Source organism: Benincasa hispida, chromosome 6, assembly GCF_027475165.1.
Source record: "Benincasa hispida cultivar pf3 chromosome 6, pf3_genome.v1.1, whole genome shotgun sequence".
NCBI lineage: Eukaryota > Viridiplantae > Streptophyta > Magnoliopsida > Cucurbitales > Cucurbitaceae > Benincasa > Benincasa hispida.
This window is the reverse complement of record NC_143483.1, coordinates 33,163,061-33,186,414: the sequence shown is the minus strand read 5'-3', so window position 1 is coordinate 33,186,414 and position 23,354 is coordinate 33,163,061. Positions and strand designations below refer to the sequence as shown.

Below are 23,354 nucleotides of genomic sequence, written 5' to 3'. Positions count from 1 at the left end.
AACGTCGACATACAACACGGGTCGCTTGATTCTGGCATCTTCACAATCAAATTACTAGAACACCTGGTGACTGGTGCTGATCCATCCGTAATCACACGGGGTTCATGTTAGTTTTGCTAAAACCTTATTGGATGTTGTTTTTTTTTTAACAACGGGTATTTGCTTAAAACCTAACATAGGTTAATGTGTTTTTCTTTTCAGTAACTCATTAGTATTTCTGTTTAAAGCTTTTAAAAATGACAGATTATTTACAGTGGAAAGAATTGCGTGAAACGAATTTTGTGGCAAACGACCTCTATCCCGCTACTCTCCAAAAGAGGAGACAAGACACTAAATATGTTTATTGGTCTTGGAGACATGTCTGGTAGAGAATGATGATTCTGCCTGGATCCTTGATTCAGGTGCTACCAATCATGTCAGTTCCTCTTACCAAGGATTCAGTTCCTGGCAAACGTTGCCACAGGCAGAGATGACTCTTCGAGTCGGTAATGGTGAGGTTGTTTCAGCTGTTGCTGTAGGCAGGCTGAAGTTGTTGACAAGAAACATTATCTGTTACTGGATAATGTGTTTGTAGTTCATCATATAAAGAGTAACTTAATCTCGGTTTCTCGTCTCATTAAACAAGGCTATACCGTCTTCTTTTCTGAGAATAAAGTGTTTATTTTCAAGAATGGAATGGAGATTGGTTCGGAGTATAATGACAGACCGAGAAGCTCGGGCTTATGTTCTTAATTCGAATGATTCCCCCGAAAAGTATTTAGTGCCCATTTCGGCCAACTGCCGGTTGGTTTCATTATCACAAGGCTGCTCCAAAATTGGCTTGGAACAAAAATATCAATATGGAAATATTTATCCTCCATCGTCTCACTGGCAGACCTTGACCCCTGTTTCTAGAGATCCCCAATGACTAATCCTTGCAAGATAAATTGACGAAACAATAGCTGGGCCCCTTTTTTGTAATTCCTATGATGCAATTGCCTGTTATCCCTAGAGTAACTTTTATCTTCAATGGAAAATAACTTATATGTACTAAGGCCGTTAGTCATAAAAGCTTTATTTAACACTGAAATGTTCAGTATGGAAACAACATCTAAAAGACCAAAGGTTTCTCCAAAGGAAAACGCCCATCTTTGGCATCTAAGGTTAGGTCACATCAACCTCAATAGGATTGAGAAGTTGGTGAAAAGTGGACTTCTAAAGAGTTTAAAAGAAAACTCCTTGCCGGTATGTGAATCATGTCTCGAAGGCAAGATGACCAAACGACCTTTTACTGGAAAAGGTTACAGAGCCAAGGAAGACTTGGAGCTTGGACATTCAAACCTCTGTGGTCTGATGAATATTAGAGCTCGAGGTGGGTCTGAATATTTCATCTCTTTCATAGATGATTATTCAAGGTTTGGGTATCTCTTCCTAATGCAACGTAAGTCTGAAGCTCTTGACAAGTTCAAGGAGTATAAGGCTGAAGTTGAAAACTTGTTAGGTAAGAAGATAAAAACACTACGATCTGATCATGGTGGAGAGCATATGGACCTTCAATTCCAAAACTATATGATAGAACATGAGATTTCGTCCTAACTCTCGGCCCTAGGTACACCTCAGCAGAATGGTGTATCAGAAAGAAGAAACAAGACCTTGTTGGACATGGTTCGGTCTATGATGAGTTATGCTCATCTTCTAGACTCGTTTTGGGGTTATGCAGTGTAGACTGCATGTTATATCCTGAACAACGTTCCCTCGAAAAGTATTTATGAAACACCTATTGAGTTATGGAGAGGCCGTAAAGGTAGTTTACACCACTTCAGGATTTGGGCTGTCCGACACATGTGCTAGCGACTAACCCAAAGAAGTTGGAACCACGTTCGAAGGTTTTCCTCTTTGTGGGCTACTCCAAGGAAACGAGAGGAGGATACTTCTATGATCCGAGTGAGAACAAAGTGTTTGTTTCCACTAATGCTATCTTCTTGGAAGAAGATCACATGAGGGATCATAAGACACGAAGTAAGCTCATTTTACGTAAGATCTCTAGTGAGACTGAGACTGCTAAGGGTTCAACAAGAGTTGTTGAACAGGCCGACAGATCAACAAGAGTTGATGAGGTCGGAATGTCTAGTCAACCAGCTTAATAGTTGAGACTGCCTCGACGTAGTGGGAGGGTTATGAACCCACCAGATCACTACATGGGTTTGACTGAAGCCCATAACATCATTACGAATGATAGGGTCCTCAAGTATCTTCAGAGAACGAGTGTATGTGTGTGTGTGTATGTGTGTGTATGTGTGTGTGTGTGTGCGTATGTGTGTGTGTGTGCGTGTGTGTGATACTACTGATAGAACATGTTATAATTTATGTAAATTAAGCATGTTATAATTTATGTAAATGTACAATTTGTTCTTTCTTTTCTTGTAAAAATTACTTTCTCTAAAAAATAGAAATTGGGACGATCTCACTTCCACTCAAGATTCTCTTCAATGAGATCCTTCAACAATAGGGAAGGAGCGAATTCCTTCTTGTGTAGTTATGTTCCTAGCTCCCCAATCAGATGAATTCCCAAAATGATAGGCTTATTGAGTTGACGAATCTAGCCACTTTCACCCATACAAATCGAAAGACCGCCCTCATAGGCAAGAGTTCACAACTCACTTAGGATTCAAGTCAAGTCACCTATAGTCATCCTGGTGAAATGTAAGTCTCTTCTAGCAACGGTGTTGTAAAGAGAGACTATTCATTTCGTGGTTTGATCTTATACAAACTCTTTGTATAGGATACCCCCACTCACATGTCTCCACATAAATTATCAGAATCAGGTCATTTGTAGCACTTTACAACAATTGTGACAACTACAAAACGGGTCATATCAGTAGTATTACAGGATAAAACACCCAACCTTATCCATATACTACAAACCATTTAGATTATCACTTAAACATGATCCACCTAGATGTCTCCACATACATGTTTAAGTCACATCGGATAATCCTAGATCTTTGTATAATGGATTATTGCATATAAAACTAATCAACCATTGATTCACATAACATATAACTACAAGGCTTTAGGACATACATCCCAACATTAGTCAGGGTGGCCGTTTGAACTTTTAGTGCAGTATCTCGTTAAGCCCATGTAAACTAGCTACTCTAATGGTGTCTCACTCATATGGCCAATTATAACTCATTGTGGCCATGTCTTCCGGCAAAATTCGAGCTCCCTTTACTGTCTCTGAGAAGATCAAACCTCCTGCAGCAGCATCAAGCATTGATTTAGTGGGTTCTGTCAAACCATTATAAAACAGCTGGATTTGCAACCAACCTGGGTAGCCGTGCTGAGGACACTTTCTAAGCATAGCTTCAAATAATTGTTCACCTTCACTATGCCTGAAGGTTACAATTTCAGTCCTAAGCTTTGTTGATTTTGCTAGAGGAAAAAAATTGTTCAGAAACACCTAAGCCAGCCCATCCAGGTGGTGATGTTGCCTAGTGTAAGAGACTTAAGCTAGTCTTTGGCCTTATCCTACACAGAAAATGGAAATATACGTAAGCGAATAGCATCCGGAGTAACACTATCCCCTGCTACAAATCTCCAGAAAGAAGCATATGTGCCTATGGGGGTCCTCAATTGGACTTCCCCGGAATGCACATTCTCGTGCCATTTGGATAAGTCCTGACTTCTACTCAAAATTATTGACATCAAGAGGCGCATGTGTAATCCCAGGTTTGACTGCAGGAACACTACTTGGAAGTGGTCTAGAATCGTTCTGGGTACTGGTTGTACAACCATGGAATCGAACATGGGTCTTAAATTTCTTCTTATGTTTCATCTGAAAGTCATTCTATCTCTAGATCAAAGGAAGAAGTTCAGACCGGTAACTATGTCGCATGAACTACAAAAACAAAAATAAAAATAAAAACAAAAATACACCCTAAATTAAAATCAATTTTACCGTCTTAATATTAGTCAAATAAAATAAGACTAATCTCTTGGCAATAGTGCCGAAAAATTGGCACGCGCAAATGTACGTATCGAATTAAAAAAATCCCAATACTGGGTATCATCCTCAAGGAATTAGATATTAGATTTGACTAGCTATCAAGCAATCGTCTTAACTTTATTTAGGGAATTGAAATAAGATGGTTTATAAACATAAAACTAAAGAAAGCAAATAAATATTGAAACTAGAGAATCACTTGACTAAGATGTCCTCGGGTATTGATCTCATTCAATATTGTTATGGACTCAAAATATTTTCTTTCAATTAAATCAATGTATCAACTTAGGCCTAGAAGGTCTATGATCCAGGTTTCCTCTTACGAGCTCCACCCTTTCTTATGTCTAAAAGTCAATTCTACTTTCATACAATTGAAACTAAAAAAATGTAGCATCGAGCCTCTTCATTCTTATCCTCTAATGTTTTCCTATCATTCTCACGCATATTCCAACATCAGTCTATCATGATAGTCCCGATTTAGAAATCTCTTTGTCAAGCATATTTAAAAGCCTAAAAACAATTAAATGGTTATCAAGCATTCAATTGAGAAAATGCAAACATAAGAAAAAGTCAATGCGTTCTATTAATCAAAATAATTAAGACTCTATAATTCTTAAATTTGGATTTTTACACCAACTTTTGCTTATTTCAATGTGAACTGCTCTTGTAACTTGATTTCCTAAAATTGACTAAATAAACCACATCAAATCACATCAACTACCAACAATAGCCCCAAATTTGAAAACGAGAGAGACACATTTTAAGTGCTTTTCAGTAACTAGCAACGAGTTCGGGGATTGGTGGCCAACGCCACTTCAGTGATCATCGACAAATTAGTCATTTTTCATCGCCCATCGGTCCCCATTCGCCGACAATGGTGGTGGTAGCGAAAGCCCGATCGGCTTTGGCAATCACCAGTGGTAGGTAGTGGTGGTTGATCATGCCTTGGTGGGAGCAAAGGTAGAGAGATTCGGAAGGGTAGTATGGAGATATTTGGATATTTTTTATACATTATGAAAATTTGAGATATTTACAATTGAACACTCAAAAACCCTTTTAAAAAAATATATCGATTTCAAGTATTTCTCTCAGATTTACTTTTTCTCTCAAACTCATTTATTAAAAAGTCATTTATTTTAAATAGTTGCCAAAAGTTACAATCTTACTAAAATATTTTTGAGTTGAAAAATTTCACACATAGAAAAAATGTCAAATTATTTACAGAAATAGCAAAAAAAAATACTAATAAACATTGATAGACTTCTATCAATTCTATCATTGTCTATTATCAACCTCTATCAGTCTCTGTAAAAAAAGATTAAATTTTGCTATTTTGTGTAAATAATTTTCCTTATTTTTCTATTTTTAAAAATGGATTAAATACTTCAAAAGTCAATAAAAAAAAAATACACCCTGAAAACATGTAAAACCACTAAAAAAAGAACCCTTTTTTTTCTAAAATCATTAGTACTATATATGTATATCATTTGTACTGTGTATGTATATACATATTTTCAAAAGTCATCCTATGCTCACTCTAAAATTTGAAAATACCAAAATTGAGTATTTAAGACCAACATAGTCAACCTTAATAAAGTTATTCACGCTTGAAAATAAGCCACTACAAAAATTACGAATAAAATAGCAGTAACTTTTTAACTATTAAAGAAAAAGAAAAACTAAAATCAACAAAGTGCTTATACTATCAATCTCGAAATTAGAAGGAAAAAAAACTTATATAAACAACTACATGACTTTCTTCAATATTCTCACATCACCACAGGAAAAAAATCAAAGAGAACAACTCAAATAAAATTAAGAGTAAAAAACACTTTTGGTCCCTCAATTTAGATCAAAATACCAATTTGGTCCTTAAACTTTGATTTGTAACCATTTAGTTCCTAAATTAAACCATTACCAATAAAAGTTGAACTAAATTGTTACTTCTAAAAAAATTTAGAAATGAAATTGATTTTTAGCCTAAAATTAAAAAGAGAAGCGAGAACCTAACCTGCAGCTAATAGTCCTCATTGGTAACAGGGCATTCTAAATTGATAGAATTTTCAAAAATATGACCCCTAAACTTTTTAACTTTCAAGTCTTTAACAACAAATCAAAACAGATCTTCAGATTTTAATTGATAAAAAGAATCAAATTATTGATGTTTCAAGACATGATCATTAAAAGAAAAAATAATAATAATAAAAAAATGCATATAAGCCACATTTCTCATTAGACTGGGAAAGAAAAATCTGCACATCTTTTCTATTTTACATTCAAAACTAAGGATACAAAGTTTCATACTTTTGCTAGCTAAACTGCATCACAATAATATAACACTACGGCGTGGCAATTGAGATCAGCCTCGGTGACGACAATGGCAACGATACCATAACTATATAATCACATCGGTGAATAATATACCACCTTCCATGACTTGACAACTCGAAACCCAGATGAAGCTTCACTTTTCTCTCCACTTCAACGTCTTCTCAACTATGCTTTCAAAGTTGTCTAGGCTAAAGAGGTCCAGAAAATTTAAACAGACAATGGCTAAAGCCAATGCTGAGTGTTGGTTGGCCATATCTCCTCCGTTGCTGCAAGATTCTTGCAACGGGAAATCATAGCCGTACTACCGATATTCGACGCTATGAACCTTGAGCTAAAAATTATAAGAATCAGTTACCATAAGGGAATGTTAGCATTTAGGCAGTGTGTTTAAGCATTTCCACCATCTGAGCTACTGCAGGCTTGGTTCGGTAGGACCCCGTTGCCAAAATCTCCATCCAAGCTCATTTGTTGGACTTCCTGTGGGGAGAGGATCTTGATGCTCCGTACACAGTTCACAAAGTCCCTGAAATTTTGAACAAACTCGAGTAAGAATAACAACTATGAGCTTGTAAGAATAAGTACAACGAATGTAGGATGTTTGTATGAAAGAAGTAAATGAAAAAGACTTACTCCCAAGGATCATCGCCTACGAGCAAAACGTCATTTTCATGATCCACATAAACAAGTTTCCAGCCTATTTTTTGCCTGTCCTCTAATTGTCCCTCGATACCGAACCTACGGGCAAGATCTTGTTTAAGCTCATCATAACCCGAGTAACGGGTGATATCAATAGATCTCCCAACAGCTCCACGTTTGTAAACCTTCAATATTGAAAACCAAGCAAGTTAAACATGGAGAATTTATAAGAAAATAGAAATGTAGGAATACTACTTGGTCAGGATTTTATTTGTAACCATACCTTCGTGTAAGTTCGCATACGCTGGAACGGAGGTGGAGGGGCCCACTGGTTTCTATTCAAGAAGGCATTATCGTTTATCGTTGAATCCATGGAATTAAATGTCATGTCTGGAATACCAAATGATTGGGAAACTATAGAGGAAGAAATTTCCTGTTGAGGATCTTTCTGCGCATCGTAGGTGGTGAGCATGGCCCCAGAAGAAAAATTATTGGAGAAATCTTTCCCCAAACCTCCAATGCCTTTGTCTAACAAAGGATCGGAATTTAATTGCGCTACCATTTGTCCATCGACATGATTCCCGTACGGAATGTTATGAAGATCTGTTGGTACTTCCAAATCATGAGTACTATCTTTAAATAACATTGGCTGTGAGTTGAAAGACATCATGTTATTCTGCTGTAACTGAGCATCATTCTGAGAAAGGCAAGCCGAGGTTGTGGAGGATGACGTGTCCAAGAAATCCGTCTGAGCAACGACACCACTCAAGAAAGTTTGTTGTGCAAACATTCCATTGCTTTGATTCTTGGAAATATTCAGTGAAGGTTTAACAGCAGTCTTCTGTGGCAAATCTTTATGAATTAAGTTGGCATTTGGTGACATGGTATCCAATGTATTTGAACTGAATATTGTTGCAGCTGATTGAGCAACATCCTCAACCAATCCCGTGGTACGATGAACCCTTCCATTGGCTACCGGTTGAACCAAACTTGGACAATTGTTCGTGGAAGGTGACGTGGAGCAAGATGGTATGTCGTCGGTGATTCCAGATTGGCCAGCCCCTGCTGCTCCTGTCACTAAACTACTAGTAGCTGCAGAGAGCTGATTGTTTGTTTGGGTCGGAGGAAGTCCCATTGGCCTAGACATATCAGAAAGTACAGTAGATGAAGGTGGTTGCTGTAGTTGAGGAAGTTTTGGTTGCAAATGCTGATTCGAGAATCGATTATTCGTCTGGCCATTACAATTTGCTGCCTGCTGTGGTAACGCATTTGATGGAGGGCCTGTAGCTGGGGTGGATTGAGGAATGTCGAGTATTTGGTTAGACGACATGGACCTGGAAAAGCTTTGGGATGCATCTACCGACTGTCTCTGCTGCTCCGGTAGTTGGGCGAGTTGAGCAGGCTGAAGTGCAGACTGCTGAGCCAAAATCGATTGCTGCTGCTGCTGCTGAAACTTCTGTAACATCTGTATTTGAACCTGATTATCCGACATTTGCAACTGATGATTTAACTGCTCTGGGACCGGGGACTGATTCATATTCTGTTGTTGATTCTGACCTAAAATTTGCTGATGTTGCTGCATTTGCAGATTCTGAGGGACAGTCCTCTGCAGCTGCTGGTTTTGCAAAGCAGTTTGCTGCTGTAGGATCCCATTAGTGTGAGGCTGCTGCATTATTTGAGCCTGAATCTGACTCGAGACTGCATTTTGGTTAATCAAATTCTGTCGAGTCTGCTGAGACATATCATCCAACTGCTGCGGTGCCTGCACCACAGACCCCAACGAGTTCATACTTGACGGTAGCTTAGGTAGCTGATCTAACTGTTGAGCCTGAGAAAGTAGCCTTTGTGCATTGAACTGTATATTGTTTGATTGAGGAATTTGCGCATTTGACAAACCAAGTTGCCGAGAAATATCGACACCACCAAGGTTTGGAACCATAGACCCGGAAAACGAATGCATGTAATTTGGCTGCATTGAATTAGAAAGTGAAGGGTTTTGCATATTCATCCATTGGACTAAGTTTAAGCCGGGATATCCCTGATCTTTCATGCAAAAATCATCACCAAACATTGTTCTTTTAAATATGCCATCCAAATCGGAGGAGTCATCGTCTGCAAGCAAAAACTAAAGACATTAGATTTCCTCTCCAAAAATAACCAGCTCAAATCCAGACAAATATTCATCACAAGGCCAAAAATAGTGGTCCGAAAACGACTTGAGTTTCTGGACTGTTGAATCTCTCTTCTAAAATTGATTAAAAAAAGATGTTAGATATGGATTGTCTATTTTCATGAGTGTTAGTGTGTTACAACACAAAGGTCAATATCCCTTTTAGGTTACTAACAGATTTGTAACGATGAATGGACACAACTCAAAGACTTGACTTAAGAATTGAAAACAACTCTTAAGTAAGTATTGTACCTGGCATTCCTGGTTGCCTCGGACGTTTTGATCTCAAAAAAGGAGGGGGGCAAATGAAAAATGGAGCAATAACGGGCTCAATCTCCCATATGGAGACTCGATTTCGTCTTTCTCCTCCAGTCGACTCATCCCACCCAACCTAATCATGAATGCACTATCCTTTAGCAATATCCCAAACTATAGGTAGACACAATTGTTTTCATATATAAAACCATTTTTCAATAACTCAAATATAGGGGGAACAATGCTGCTAGCGAACCTGTAGATTACGCCATTGTGAGCCCTTCCATCGGACAGGATCAAGATCACTTATACCAGTAATAGTGCCCATATACCTGAAAAAAAGATATATGATTTTTTCCACAAGAATTGAAACATGTTTTGAGAATCAAAAGACAGATAAACAGGAAACAAAATTCACTAGATCTACCTTCTAGTTCCAGACTCTTCAGTCTCGAACATCATTCTGAAGCGCATTCCGAGTGATATTTGGTTTGCAGACACTGCCTTGTAATATTTGGCAAGAGGAATGACAAACTCTGAAGGACTTGCCCTGCATTTCAAGGGATATGCATTATAATACTTAAATTTCTTTAATTCATCAACAAAAGATTTATCTTCACAATTATCTATATTTACAAATTAGCAAAAACATTTAAGTGGTTAAGTAACTGACACGAACCTCGGGTTGTAGAAGACAGTGAAAGGGCTATTGTTTGCAGCAGCATGGGCAGCAGCTGCAAGAATACCAATATGCATACTGTCACTTGACAACACTGATGATGATAAGTTTGTAGGTTGCCTGTTTGCTCGCCTAATGCCCAATAGAAGCTGTTGTTTTTCATCTCTGCTCAAGGAAAAATAAATATCAAGAAAGATCAGGTTTTCTGATACAACATTTCCTTCTTTGTGAAACACTTGCTTCACTATTAAAAAGCATCAAAGTTTCCCTTATTATTTGATCGGCTTAATCGATCCACCGAACAATATAAGTTAATGATCATGAACATGGATTTTTATTTAACAAGTAACATCCAGTTAATACCAAGACATATCATCATCACCTTATGAACAAAACTGAATCGCCAGCAAGAAGTCTCTTTCCACTAACAAATAAGCTCCAACCCGTTGTCAGCAAATGGCGTTTTGGTTGTCCTACATTGAGGGAAGAAAAAAAGAAACAAAACAAAGATGCAAGCCCGTGCTTAGAGAGCGAATCTCGAACACTTTCACAAACTGTGCTCAAATTAAGATTTCCAAATGACTAGCAATAGTTGCACACCTCGATATATGTGACGGAAAGTCCACACGTTATCATGCAAATCTTTAGCAACAAGCTCTTGTGCAGGGGGTTGCATTGAGAAATCCTAGCAAGCAAACAGAACAAAATTACATTTTGAAATTGACACAGAATAGATAAATACCATGGCAAAAGTAAGCAAAAATCTGCTCACAAGAGGGGGGAAGATCTTCTCTGCAGCACGGCGCGGCACGGAGAACCCACCATGAGTACTTGTGTCACTTGCAGTCAATGTTTTACAGAAAAACTCTGGTTGAGGCTTATTAGACTTGAGAGCTAGATCTGATCTCAACAATGCATCCTTGTCAAACTGCAAAGTAAACATCAAGAGAGTAAGGTTGTATTGCCAATTTGAGATTATTTACTTCTATATCAAATCTAGTCCCAATGGTTCGAATTCGAGACTTGGGAGGTATTCCCAAATTCTCACCAAGAGGTCCACCCTAGGAAGGCAGTTTAGCCATCAATTTTGTTTTTCTAATGTAAAAGCCACTTTCGTTAAGAAGAAATGAAAGAACACAAAAGGACATAAGGAAAAAATAGTCCAGGAACACCCAACCCCCAACTAACTATACGAAAAGGGGGTTCAATTCAAAAGGATGGACCTAAAGGATAATTACAAAAAGTCTTAGTAATGAAAGTCCAAAAAGACACATTAAGTCTAGCGAGAGACTGCAACTCCTCACACAGCCTGTCTAGCACCTCAAAGACTCGTCAAATGTGGAAAACTGAGAGAATGAAAATCTTGTAAGAAAATTGAGTAGGGAGCTTACAGAAGGAACTGGTAGTAGTGTCATTTGAGCATATACTTCATCTGTCTCCGGGTCAGCCTACAGATATAAAAAAGAACAAAGTTAAAAAAAAAAGGAAAAAAAAAAAGAAAAAGAATGTAAATTGTGAAAAAAAAATGGCTCCTAAACTTCGCTTTTTGTTTTGAAAATACTCTTATTCTTTTAAAAATCACAATATTACTATAGCGTATCATAAACGTTTCAAAACTAACTCCTTACAATTTCTTATGGAAGTTGGGATCCAGAACAGTGTGACGGTGACCCAGATGGTCATCTGAATTTCGTTCTAGATCATTGCCAAACAATTCTAGGTCCAAATTTCTGTTCAAAATTCTAAAGATAGTTTTGAAACGTCTGTTAAAAGGCTAAGGGTAATATTTGCAACTTTAGAAAGAATAGGAGTATGCTTGAAACAAATGATAAAGTTTCAAAGTATTTTTTAATAATTAAACCAAATAAAAAACCCATAAATTGAAATACACTAAAAGGGAAGAGAGTGGGTGCAGCAAAGCTTGCAATCATACATGTAATGTTACATTATGAAGCAAACATAGTAACTTGGAAGGAAGATTTGGGTAGTTTGGGACTTGGCCATCCACATCTTTCCTCAAAGATGCTGCTACCTGAAATTACAAATTTAATTTATTAGATGGGCACACATTTACTCCAAAAAGGAAAAAAAAAAAAAAAAAAAAGATTTCTATTCATAAAATACAAAAATAGTCATTTTCAAGTATGGTAATTACAAGAATATTCAATTCAAATCATAATGAAAGAAAACCAATAATTCAAATGGTTTTGACTAACCCTTTTTTTTTTTTTATTTAATCTTAGTATTTTCCACTAAATATTGATAAGTTTTATTTTATAAAAATAAAAAACAATAAAATCAAACTGCACATGAAATTAATGTAAAAATTGAAATTACTTCAATAATATAAAGAACTAAGCCAAAAATTAAAGAAGCATGTTTTTTCATAGAATAATATATATTCTTTAGATGGAAAAAAGATTTAAATACTTATTATTTAAAAATATATATTTAAGTCCTATTTTAGTACTATCCCATACAAATTTTATTTTAGTTCCACAAAAAGCTAATTTAGTTCCCAAAATTAATTTTCAATTAATAGTTTGACAAAAATCAAATGTCATTTCAAAATTTTAAAACATTTACCGATCAAGTAAATGAACAAAAAAAAGCATACCTTGTAAGATTCTTGCTTAATAATTTATATAAAAATTAAGAATATTTTTTTCCCTATTTTCCTTTTTAGTTTTTTTTTATTATTATTTGCATAAATATTTCAATAGTGACCATAATAGAACAAATAAGAAAAATTTAAAAACGAAAATAGAATTTAATGATTTTTCTTTTATGGGCTTTGTTTAGAAGTTATTAATTTAAACCATTAAAAGAGAAGACAACAAAAAATAATTTTCATAAATTTTTCATAAATGAAGCTAAGGAAAGACATAGGACAATAATTTAATCCAATGTGTAAATTAAAGTTGTAAAAGGAGAAATTCCAATGGTTAAATGAAGGATATAATAACAATAATAACAATAAAGAACAAATAAAAGCAACATACAAAAACGGCGCATAATAGCAAAATAATGGCTCTAAGTGTAAAAAAGTAAAAGGGGAAGATAAAGGGAGAAAGAGAGAGAGAGGCGCCGCCGCCGTCACCGCCACAGCGGCCCACCCACCTGTTCGCTGTGTCCTTGAGGAAAATACACCACGTGGTAACCGGCCGGCGGTAGGTTCACCAGTGGACCGGCGCACGCTTGCCATAACTCTGGATTTATGATCTTCTTCTCCAATCCACCTGCAAATTCACCATCTGTCAGTCGCTCATTCACTCAAGCTTCTACGGTATGTCAGATACAGAATCGACTGTCTTGGTTTCTTGCTTTTTCTGTTTGTTTCAAGGGAAAATGATCGAATTCTCGAGGTTTTTGGAGGTTTTTGACGAGTTTTTTTCGATGAAATTGCTGGTTTATTAGGTTTATTAGGGCTGTAGCAAGTAGATTCGTGATCGATTTTGAAGAGAAATTGATAATACTGTAGCGAGTAAAATTTATCATAGTTCGATTGAAATTAAGCTTGAGGTAGAATTCACGAAACAATTCCTAATGAATTTCTGAAAGTTCGATAGAAATGAAGCTCCAGATTGAATTCACAGACTTACTGAAGGTATTAGAAAAATTTCTAATCTCTCTGGTTCAACGAACCGTAGCGAAAATTAAGCTCGAGATTGAATTTACGGGAGTAAATTCTTGAAAATTTTGGAAAAAAACTTCCTAATCTCTCAGGTTTGTATTAAAGCTCGAGATGAAATTTTCAGGTGTTCTTGGAGATTTGGGGAAAAAACTCCCAATCTCCCTGAGCTCGATAAGATTAAGCTCGAGACGAAACCGAGGAAGAAGATTAGGATTTACGAATCTCACTGTCTTGATTTTCCTTCCTTAGGAAGAGAGATAGAGAAAAAGAGAGAAATAGTACCTTCGTTGGAATTAGGCACGGCGGCGGCACCGGCGGCACCGTTCGCCGGCGTCTTCATTGCTTCTCGCCGTACGTGAACTTGATTGAATTAGATGTAAAACCAAACAAAAAGTAGAAACACCAACTGAAATCTCACTGATTCATCTTCTCCGGGGGAAAAGGAAATTTCCAGTAACTTAAAACAGATCGAAGAACCAAAAGTTCTGGAAAAAGTCAGCTTTAAGAATCACTCTGCCACTTCTTAGATCATATCTCCAAAAAGAGGGAAAAGGAAATAGGAAAGTCCCTCAAAATTTCCCCGAAAAGTAAAAGAGAAAAAACAAGCAAAGATGAAAAAATGAAGAAGAGGTCAACAACAACAACAACTATAACTGTGGAACTCCGGTGAGGGATTCCGGCAAAGTCGCCGGAAAAGAAAATCGTAAAATTAAAAAGAATCGCAAAAAAAAAAAAAAAACAAAAATGGAAAGAGGAGACAAAGAAGAAAAGAAAAGGTTTGGTTTTGCTTAGTTACAGAGAGACCAAATGCTGAAGCAGTGTTCCCTATCTTCCCCTACAATCTCCAGACAAACTTCTTCTCTCAAACACATAAAAACTTTCCATTTTTTTCCTTTCTCCTTCCCAATGTTCTTCTTCTTCTTCTGCTTCTTTTTCTCTCTACAACCCCAAAAAAAGAAAGAAAAACAAAAACAAAAACAACCCTTTTTTTCTCTCTCTTTCCTTGAAATTAAACTAAAAACTTTCTATCTTTCTCTCTCCTCTGTGCTTTGCTTTGTTTATGTCTTCTGTTTGAGTTTGCTTTCCTTCTGGGTCCTTGAAAATGGCAATCTCTTAGTACTATTTTTCTTTTTAGGGGGTTTTTAATTCACACCTTAATCATGGTTAATCTTTGTATAAAACTGTTTACTTAATCCCCAAAATGCCCTTCCATCATAATCAACCAACCCACTATCTAAAAGGGAAAAAAAAAATAAAAAAAGAGGCAAAAATAAAAAACATTTAACTAGACAGCATCATGTGCTAATTTTGACCATTTTCTTGACCATCACTATCTCCATGTTATTAATTGCTAGCCCCTTTCTTGCTAAGTTTTATTATCCCTTTCCCCTCCTCTCTCCTTTTTTTCTTCTTTCTTCTTTTCATTTTAATTCTATTCTAGCAAAAAAATGAAACCATGCCTTGGTTTATATCATCTCAAACAAAATTGGTTCACTAATATACTCAAACAGAACAATAATAATAATAATAATAATTATTATTATTATTATTATTATTATTATTGATTCACACCTAATTCATAACTATTTGACTTTTTGTTTTTAACAATTAAATTTATAAAGACTATCTGATTGATTTTTTTATTTGTTCTCGACATTTTAAGGAATTATTTTCAAAATTCAAACTGAGTATTGAAAACTAAAAAAAAAAAAAAAAAAAAAAAAGGGGCAAATTGAAAAAACCACTCATAAAGTGTGGTGGTAATTGCAATTGCTTCCTAAACCTTTTAGTTGTAAAAATTTGATCCTAAAAAAGTGTTAAAATTGGCTCTTAAGTTTACAATAAATGTAGAAATTGGACCTACAAATGGTAAAAATTGAACATTCAAACTTATACCATTATTATATTTGTATACTTATGTAAGTTTGAAGGGTCAATTTTAATCTTTTATGAATTTGATGGCTTAATTTTTAAGAGTGAAAGTTTAAGGGTATAATCGCAACCATCATCATAAAGTAGGAGTGATTTTTATAAATTTTATAATATATATATATATATATATTTATACACTTATGTAAGTTTGAAGGATCAATTTTAATCTTTTATGAATTTGATGGCTTGATTTTTAAAAGTGAAAGTTTAAGGGTATAATCGCAACCACCATCATAAAGTAGGAGTGATTTTTATAATTTTTTCAAAAAATTATTTATTTATTTATTTTTTTTTTTTATAAAATTTAGTTAAGATGGAATCCATTTTAAAAAATTGTGAGAAACAAATAAGGTGAATAGTGTTTTATTTTTCATTATGTTTTTTCTTTCGCACTTTTGGGTTTTTTTTATTAAAGGACTAATTTTCAATTTTTCATGCTTCGTGTTCCTAGTTTCCAAATATTTTTTTTAGTGATCTATGTATTTGGCAGTTGATTTTATTTTTCATTTCTCTTGTTAGAAAGTTGTGCATAATTTTCATGAAATTTAGCTTGGTTGAGTAACGATTTTGTTTTTAATTTTTGGAATTTATACTTATTATTTTTAAATTTTTGTATTTTAAAATTTTACCTATTTTAAAGAAATATTTAGTCAAATTTTAAAAACAAAAACTACTTTTTGAAAATTACTTATTTTAGTTTTTAAAATTTGTCTCGATTTAAAAAAAAATATAGACGAAAAGTGGATAATAAAATATGTCAAATTTATAAATAGAGAAAGTGTTTATATGCTTAATTTTTAAATGCCTAAATTTTTTGTTTGTGGTTTCTATTTCAAATATTTTTTTTAAAAAAATCATAGAATTAAGTTATAAATACTTAAAAGATGACACATTAGCTTTGAATTTTCTTTCCTTGAAAAGTTCATTTTTAAGTAAAACTTCCCTTCTCTAATTAAAAGTTCCAAAGAATAAAGAGAGAGTTGCTGTAGATAAATTCTATTTATTTTTCCTAGAATTAGGAAAGAATTACTTAGGACATTGTTGTTTTTTTATTATATTCTTTAGACCAATTCTTCTCATTTTTAACTCTAATACGTAGCTCAAATAAATGAGACGTGAGATACTTATTTATGTGTTGTCATGTAAGATTCCTCAGTGTCGTAAGGAAATCAACAAGAATTAAAGTAAAATTTTTACACCGTTCAAAAACTAACTTGGGGTATTTAGAAGTACAAATGATTGTGAAATTTTAAAAAAAAAAAATTAAAAATCCCAATTGAATATAAAACAGTTCTTTTTTCTTATTTTTCAATATTCAGTTGAATATAAACCTAAACTGTAGGTTTTTGAAAATTTCAATCATGAACGATGAAGTTTTAAATATCCTTATATAATTTTATTTCAACTTCAAAAAATATATGTATAATTTTATTTCACAATATTCTTCGAAAAATTAACCAATTTTTTCTTAAAGATAATATGGTTCTAAAAGTTTAGTTAAATTGATCTGAAATTAGGAGAAAGTCTTGTAAAAAAATTAATCTAAAAAATCAACTAAAATAAACAAAATAGATTTAATACAGGAATTTTTTGGCATTAGGAATTTAGTGGAAATTTAATTTCAAGACTTGTGCACATCCATACCTTAAAGAATATTCAATCTTGTGAAAAAGAAGATGCCATAATTAGAAAAGGTAACATGTAAGTTTGAACAAAACCTTTAATCCTTGACTTTAATGCTCTGTTTTTACTATTTTTATACTTAAAAATGAAATTATGGTTGATAATACTTATGTTTTTAAAGAACATAATCGTTAACACACTAATAAATTCTTTGTTTCTTTATATATAAAAGTAGTAAAACTTTAAAATGATAAACATATTTTTAATATTTCTTGCTTGTAAAATTGAGTTATGATCTTTAAAATATTTTTAAAAGGTAGTTATAAAAAAGACAAATTGTAAATAAAGATAACTTTTTTAATCTTCTAGTTATGGAGGTTTTTATCACAAAGTTTAGGCATTTTTATGGCAAAGTTTTGGGCGCTTTGTTGGTCAGCTTTTGGGTGATATATTGACTTGGTTTTAGGTAAAATTCTTTCAACTTATTTTAAAAGAACGTGTTGATTTTATTGGTTAATCACATTTATGTTCTATTTGATGAAGTCAAATTTATTGGATTAAAGTTCATCCAACAATATTGAAATCCCCCACCCCACCCTCTACTAACTCCGAGTTTTATTTGGAAATCATCTTTGTTTTGGGTATCGTTCTTTCTCTAGTTCAAGATTTGAACATCTAATTTCAAGGAAAAAAACAAACTTTTTAATAGTTGTAATGTTCGAGTTTAAGAGGAATACGTAAAAGAACTAGAGATCACATCTTAATGAGAGGGATCTTGAGGATATGAAAACACGATTAACAAATGCTTAAAAGAATTGATAGCTACAACCTATATCAACAATATGGGTATTCCTTTTTGGTGGCTCAATTATAAAGCCTACTAAAAGTACCTATGTTGGTTTGTGGGAATAATTTTCACTTTTGGAAGCAATTTAAGACAAGTAGATAACATTTTCAGGTCACAAGAAAATATTGGAACCATCAAATGCTAAATCTTGATTCAAATATTGAGCCTAGGGCATCATAGTAGAACTTAATGATACAGTTGTGCAACTTATATAAATCAGATCATGTGTCAACTAAGGTCTTGCGGAGGAGATATTTTAACTTGTTTGTTTTATTTCAACGTTATGTGAGGTTGAAAATGCGAATTTTTTACTTTTTCATTGAGTATGTAATGTCTTAACTAGTTGAATTATGTTGGCGTAAATATTTTATCTATAGAACCATATTCATGTCCACAATCACATCTTTGTTTCGCTATCTTATAAAATCTTCTAAAAGTAACTTTAAAACACGTTCAAAGTCTAAAAAGATTATTATACTAACAAAGTATAAGTTACTTATTTATAGTGTGCATGTGTAATTTTCACTTAAGTCAATATCGTTATTCTAACATTATAATATATCATTTAACATCAATTAAAACTTCTTAACTCAAAGACAACATCAAATAAAGATGTTAAATCGAGCACAGTTCAACTAACATATAGCATGTGTTAGCAACCAAAATATATGTGGTTCTAATCCTTCCACTCTTGTTATACTAAAAAACATCAAAGTAAATATTACTTCATATTTTGAATTTTCAATCTACACCATTTCTTACTAAATCCATAATCAAATTTCCAAACCTTACTTGTCTCCCTTTTGTCCTTTTGCAAAATTACATGATTAATCAATTACTTATGTTACAAACGCATTCATAGAAACTTAAATAGACATTTATTAAGGATCTACAAAGGGAGAGTTCATGGGCAAACTTGAGATTCAAAATGTCATGGAAAGTAAAATATTTTGTAGTAAGAACATATATATATATATATATATATAAAACATTGGGAACATAAATAGAATTTTCAAATGCTTGAAAATTAAGATAGTAATTTAAACCAACCATAATATTTCAAAATTAAAATATACAAGTACTTAAATTTAAAATATGGGCCATTTTATTTACCTATTAAATTGAGCAATAAATTGAATGCATCCATCAATCAATCAATAAATCATTGTCTTAAAAACTTAGAATTATTTAATAGAATGATCCTTGCTGTCTTTAAGATAATGTTAAAAGAACATACAACTTGGAAGATTTTGCCCATAAATATTGTGTAAAAGCTTACATTATACTCACATTGGGCGTCAAGTTTGATTATGTCGGTGCATAAATCTAGACCAAGAGGCTAATGTTATGATTATTATTTTCTTCTTCTAAGTTTCGATCATTTTTAATTATTATTATTGTTTATTAGGTTCTAATTTTGGTAGTCCTTCAACTTGATATTATTCTATTTTAATCTCTAAATTCAATTTTAATTTTAAAAATATATTCTTTATGTTATTTATTTTCTCGTTAATTTTGTTCAATCGATGAATGAAGTGAGTTTAAACATGTTTAAAGAGTAACATATGCATACATTCAAGTCATATAGATTATCTGCTCATTGTAGAGCGCAACCACAAAGAACATGTCATGTTGAACTTTTAGTATCTATTTGACAAATTTTAAACAAATGATAGAGACAATAATGAAACTTTTATAAGTATAAGAACAAAATTGAAAATAATTAAGTTTAAACCATATGACCAAAAATTAAAATTTTTAGATATGCTATCACTTATGTAACAATTAGGTCGGTCTATATTATACATCTGTCATGAGGATATATATGTTTGAAATTGTTAAGTACATTATTAAACCCATTTATAAAAATTAAAAGAATTAAATATTCAATAAAAAGTTTTGTTGTTTGCTTTTTATATATATATATATATATAATTATCTTTTTTAGTTTTAAGATCATTGTTACTGTTGCATTGTTTATCATCGTTGTTATTAATATTTTTATTATTATTAATGGGTGAGATCTTGTATTTCTTTGATCATTAATGTGCAAAATATATTTTTTTAGTGCAATAAAAATGGGAAAATTCGAACTTCAGTCTTTTTAGTGACAAATATATTTGTATCTCAATCGAACTAGACTCGTTTAGGTAGGTGCAAAATACATTTAGACTCTAAAAAATTGTCTCAATTTTTTTTACAACTACTTCGTTTCATTTTGATTTATTTATTTGTTTTTGAAAAATTACTTTGGTTTATTTTATTCTAAAAGAACATGTAGAAAAAATCATATTCTTAAAAGAAAGGTATATTATAATCATGAAGAAAAGACAAAACAAAAACAAAAGAATACATACATAAGCCTTCCAATGTAAGCGAATTTAACTCCTAGCTAGCTTGACCTGTAACTTAAATATACATATATATAAGAAAAATAGTATATTGAAAACTAACCAGACTCCAAAGCACAAACCTCCTCACAAATAATAGAGAAGAACCAATCGAGCAATCTAAAAGTATTCCAAACAACTTTTTCAGAGACCGAAGAAGAGAGATTTACCAAACTAATTCCAAAATTACTGTTAGACACCCCGTAGGAATGCCACCTTCTCAAATAGGCCTCTAACCACTGCTAGGATCTCCATATTCTCATAACCCACATAGACAAGAGACTGAGTAGAGTCACGTATGATCTAGTTGATCCTGCATTAGCATTCAATTTGCAGCAAGGACCACAACACCTAACTCAACTGACTCTCCAACCTAGATGGGGAAGCTGACTTGTCAACACTAACCTCAAACTCCTTCGCATGTAGAGGAATTTTATGAAGTGAACCAACGTCAGGGACAGAGCCGCAAGCTTCGATAAGGTTCCGATGATTCCATGCATCTGACAGAAGGATGGTCGCAACCTCCCTATCCGAACCATGGAAGAGCTCCAACAATCTATGAAAGAATTCCCGAAAGACCTGTGAGTAAGGGAAGAGGAAAAGCTAAATATCTTAAGTAAACTTGCATCCTCGAAAAATGTGGCTTGCCGTCTCAACAAACTTTATACAGAAAAAGCAAAACCAATTAGTAGAAATTCTTGTTTCAACGATGTTACTCACGGTGGGGAGGATATCCATCATCGCTTTCCACACATTAACTTTCACCCTCAGAACCACATTGAGCATTCTAACTTCAATCTTTGTTGCCTTTTATTTGTAATGTTATATTAACTTTTAAATATTATTTATATAAAGTTCTAGTTCTTCAATTCAAAACAAGTTTCCATTTGCTTCCTGGCTTTTGTTGTAAAAAAATTACATATGTAAATATATATTTTCAATAATGGTTAAGATTGCGTTAAACATTCCTTCGTTCGTGTCCACTTATCTATAATTTAATATCCTATGAATTTTCTCAGTATCTAAATTTTTGTAGATTTGGATAAGTTATCCTTTAGGATTAATCGAAGTGCATGAAGTAAGATATTTTTTTCTTTTTCTTTCTAATTATAATCAAATAGATGGTACAAATATTCGAACATCTTATCTTAATTATAAAAAAAAGTACATGTCAGTTGTTTTGATTGAGCAAATAAAATGGTTGGGTGCGATTAATATATGTTTGTGATTTATGTTTTCTAATTTTTAATGAAAAAAAGATAAATTTTAACACAATGTTTTATAATTTTTATTGTTTCAAAATTACTGTAAATTAACTTTGATTTAAAAGAACAAAGAGGCATATGACATGGACATTCAACTCTTTCTGACAACAGATGTATGATAGGCTAAATTTGAAAAGTTAAAAGTTATTTAATGACTAATTTTTAATAAAAAAAATTACCCCTTGTATTTTTTTAATCTTTTTTTTTTTATGTTATATATTTTTAAAAAAACAAATTTAGAGTGGGCCTCAATTCAATTTGGTCATGGTCTTGGAATTATATATGAATTTTTAATTTACATTTGAAATTTTAGAAATTTCAAGTATATTTTATCAATTCCTTATGGCTTCAAATTCTAATCATCCTTTCATTTATTAAAGAAGTAATGATGTGACAATATATGTGCCTTCAAACTTGCCAACATATATTTTTTAAAAAAACATATATTTTAAAAATATATATATATTCTCCAATTCCTACCTTCTATTTTCATGAGTCCCAAGGTTGTTCTTGGGAAAATGACCCAACAATAAACCATACACAATTATTTAGTTCCATCACTTTTGTGAATGTTTTGATACTCCTATTATTATTGCCTTAAATTCTATTGATTCTTGATTTTTTGTGATTATTTTATTTTTATTCTGAAATTTTTTTTAGAGGTTATCCTTGTCTTCAAGGTTTAAATATTCAAAGTTAGTTCCCATCCTTACTTTTTTTTTAATTAATAATTTAGCAAAATTCTCAAAATAAATTTGATATTTTATTGTGAATTGAATATTTAAATTTATAAAATTTAAGAATTTATTTGACATTTTAAGATTTATTATTCACAAAATTGAAAGTTTAGGGACCGAAATTAACTTACAAAGAAGGTTAGGTCAAACATATTTAAATGATGTTTATTACTAATAAGGTAAGTCATATTGTTCTTGCATGTTTAGTTTTTTTTCTAAAAAAAAAAGAATAATACTTTAATGTAGAATATAGTTATGTTGGGTCGATTCTTTTTTTAATGTTTATTTTTTTTAGTACAATAAACTTGAGATACGAAAATTTGAATCTCCAATCTCGAGAGCGAAAATAAATGTCAATAATTGTGTTCCTATTAACCATTCTAATGTATAATTTAGTTGGATTACATTTGATTAAGCGTCAACCAGAATTTAGTCCAACGATGATTAATTTGATCTTCCTCGTTTGAAGTTGAAAGTCGGACTTTATATTAAAAGAAATAATAATAGGTATTATCTTTGTGATTTTACTTTGTATCATAATTGTAATTATGCATTTTGTACTCATCAAGTTTCCACATATGGCAACCTGCTAAAAAAAATGCATCTGTGATCATTTTCTCTCTCTTATCTCATGTATTTTTAAAGAAGACAAAATATTGTGAACTTGCACTTGTAGAAATTAAATGATAACAACAACAATATATTTTTATGGAAAAAAACATTAGTCTTGAAAAAAAAAAGTTAAATTATATGATAACAACAACAATATCTTCTTTGATGTATACCTCTCTCTATATATTTTAATCTATGTGTATTTAGAGAGAATTATACCTTATTAACTCCTTACAGGTGTGGCTTAAGAAGCTTACG

General features: G+C 32.7%; 1 protein-coding gene and 1 long non-coding RNA gene across 2 annotated transcripts; one reads left to right on the top strand and one right to left on the bottom strand.

Annotated features, from left to right (window-relative positions):
- Positions 1-6,184: 6,184 nt before the first annotated feature.
- LOC120080600 (auxin response factor 19-like) lies at positions 6,185-14,917 on the bottom strand. Its single transcript, XM_039035320.2, has 14 exons — positions 13,973-14,917; positions 13,177-13,295; positions 11,990-12,088; positions 11,448-11,504; positions 10,829-10,984; positions 10,657-10,741; positions 10,439-10,529; positions 10,057-10,221; positions 9,805-9,927; positions 9,634-9,709; positions 9,375-9,513; positions 7,236-9,064; positions 6,947-7,137; positions 6,185-6,839 (listed from the first exon to the last, which is right to left on the bottom strand). Exons 1-14 carry the CDS (start codon positions 14,028-14,030, stop codon positions 6,704-6,706), a joined length of 3,324 nt encoding a protein of 1,107 aa, XP_038891248.1. The 5' UTR covers positions 14,031-14,917; the 3' UTR covers positions 6,185-6,703.
- Positions 13,203-21,449, top strand: LOC150035606 (uncharacterized). Its single transcript, XR_016530089.1, has 2 exons — positions 13,203-13,342; positions 20,909-21,449. It is a non-coding gene; the product is annotated as an uncharacterized LOC150035606 (long non-coding RNA).
- Positions 21,450-23,354: the final 1,905 nt, after the last annotated feature.

Excerpts from the sequence above, each read along its gene's own strand:
- LOC120080600 (XM_039035320.2), bottom strand. The coding sequence starts at position 14,030 with ATGAAGACGCCGGCGAACGGTGCCGCCGGTGCCGCCGCCGTGCCTAAT. Across the intron at positions 10,985-11,447 it reads CACTACTACCAGTTCCTTCT|TTTGACAAGGATGCATTGTT; the intron begins GTAAGCTCCCTA and ends TTTACTTTGCAG. Across the intron at positions 10,742-10,828 it reads AGAAGATCTTCCCCCCTCTT|GATTTCTCAATGCAACCCCC; the intron begins GTGAGCAGATTT and ends TTTGCTTGCTAG.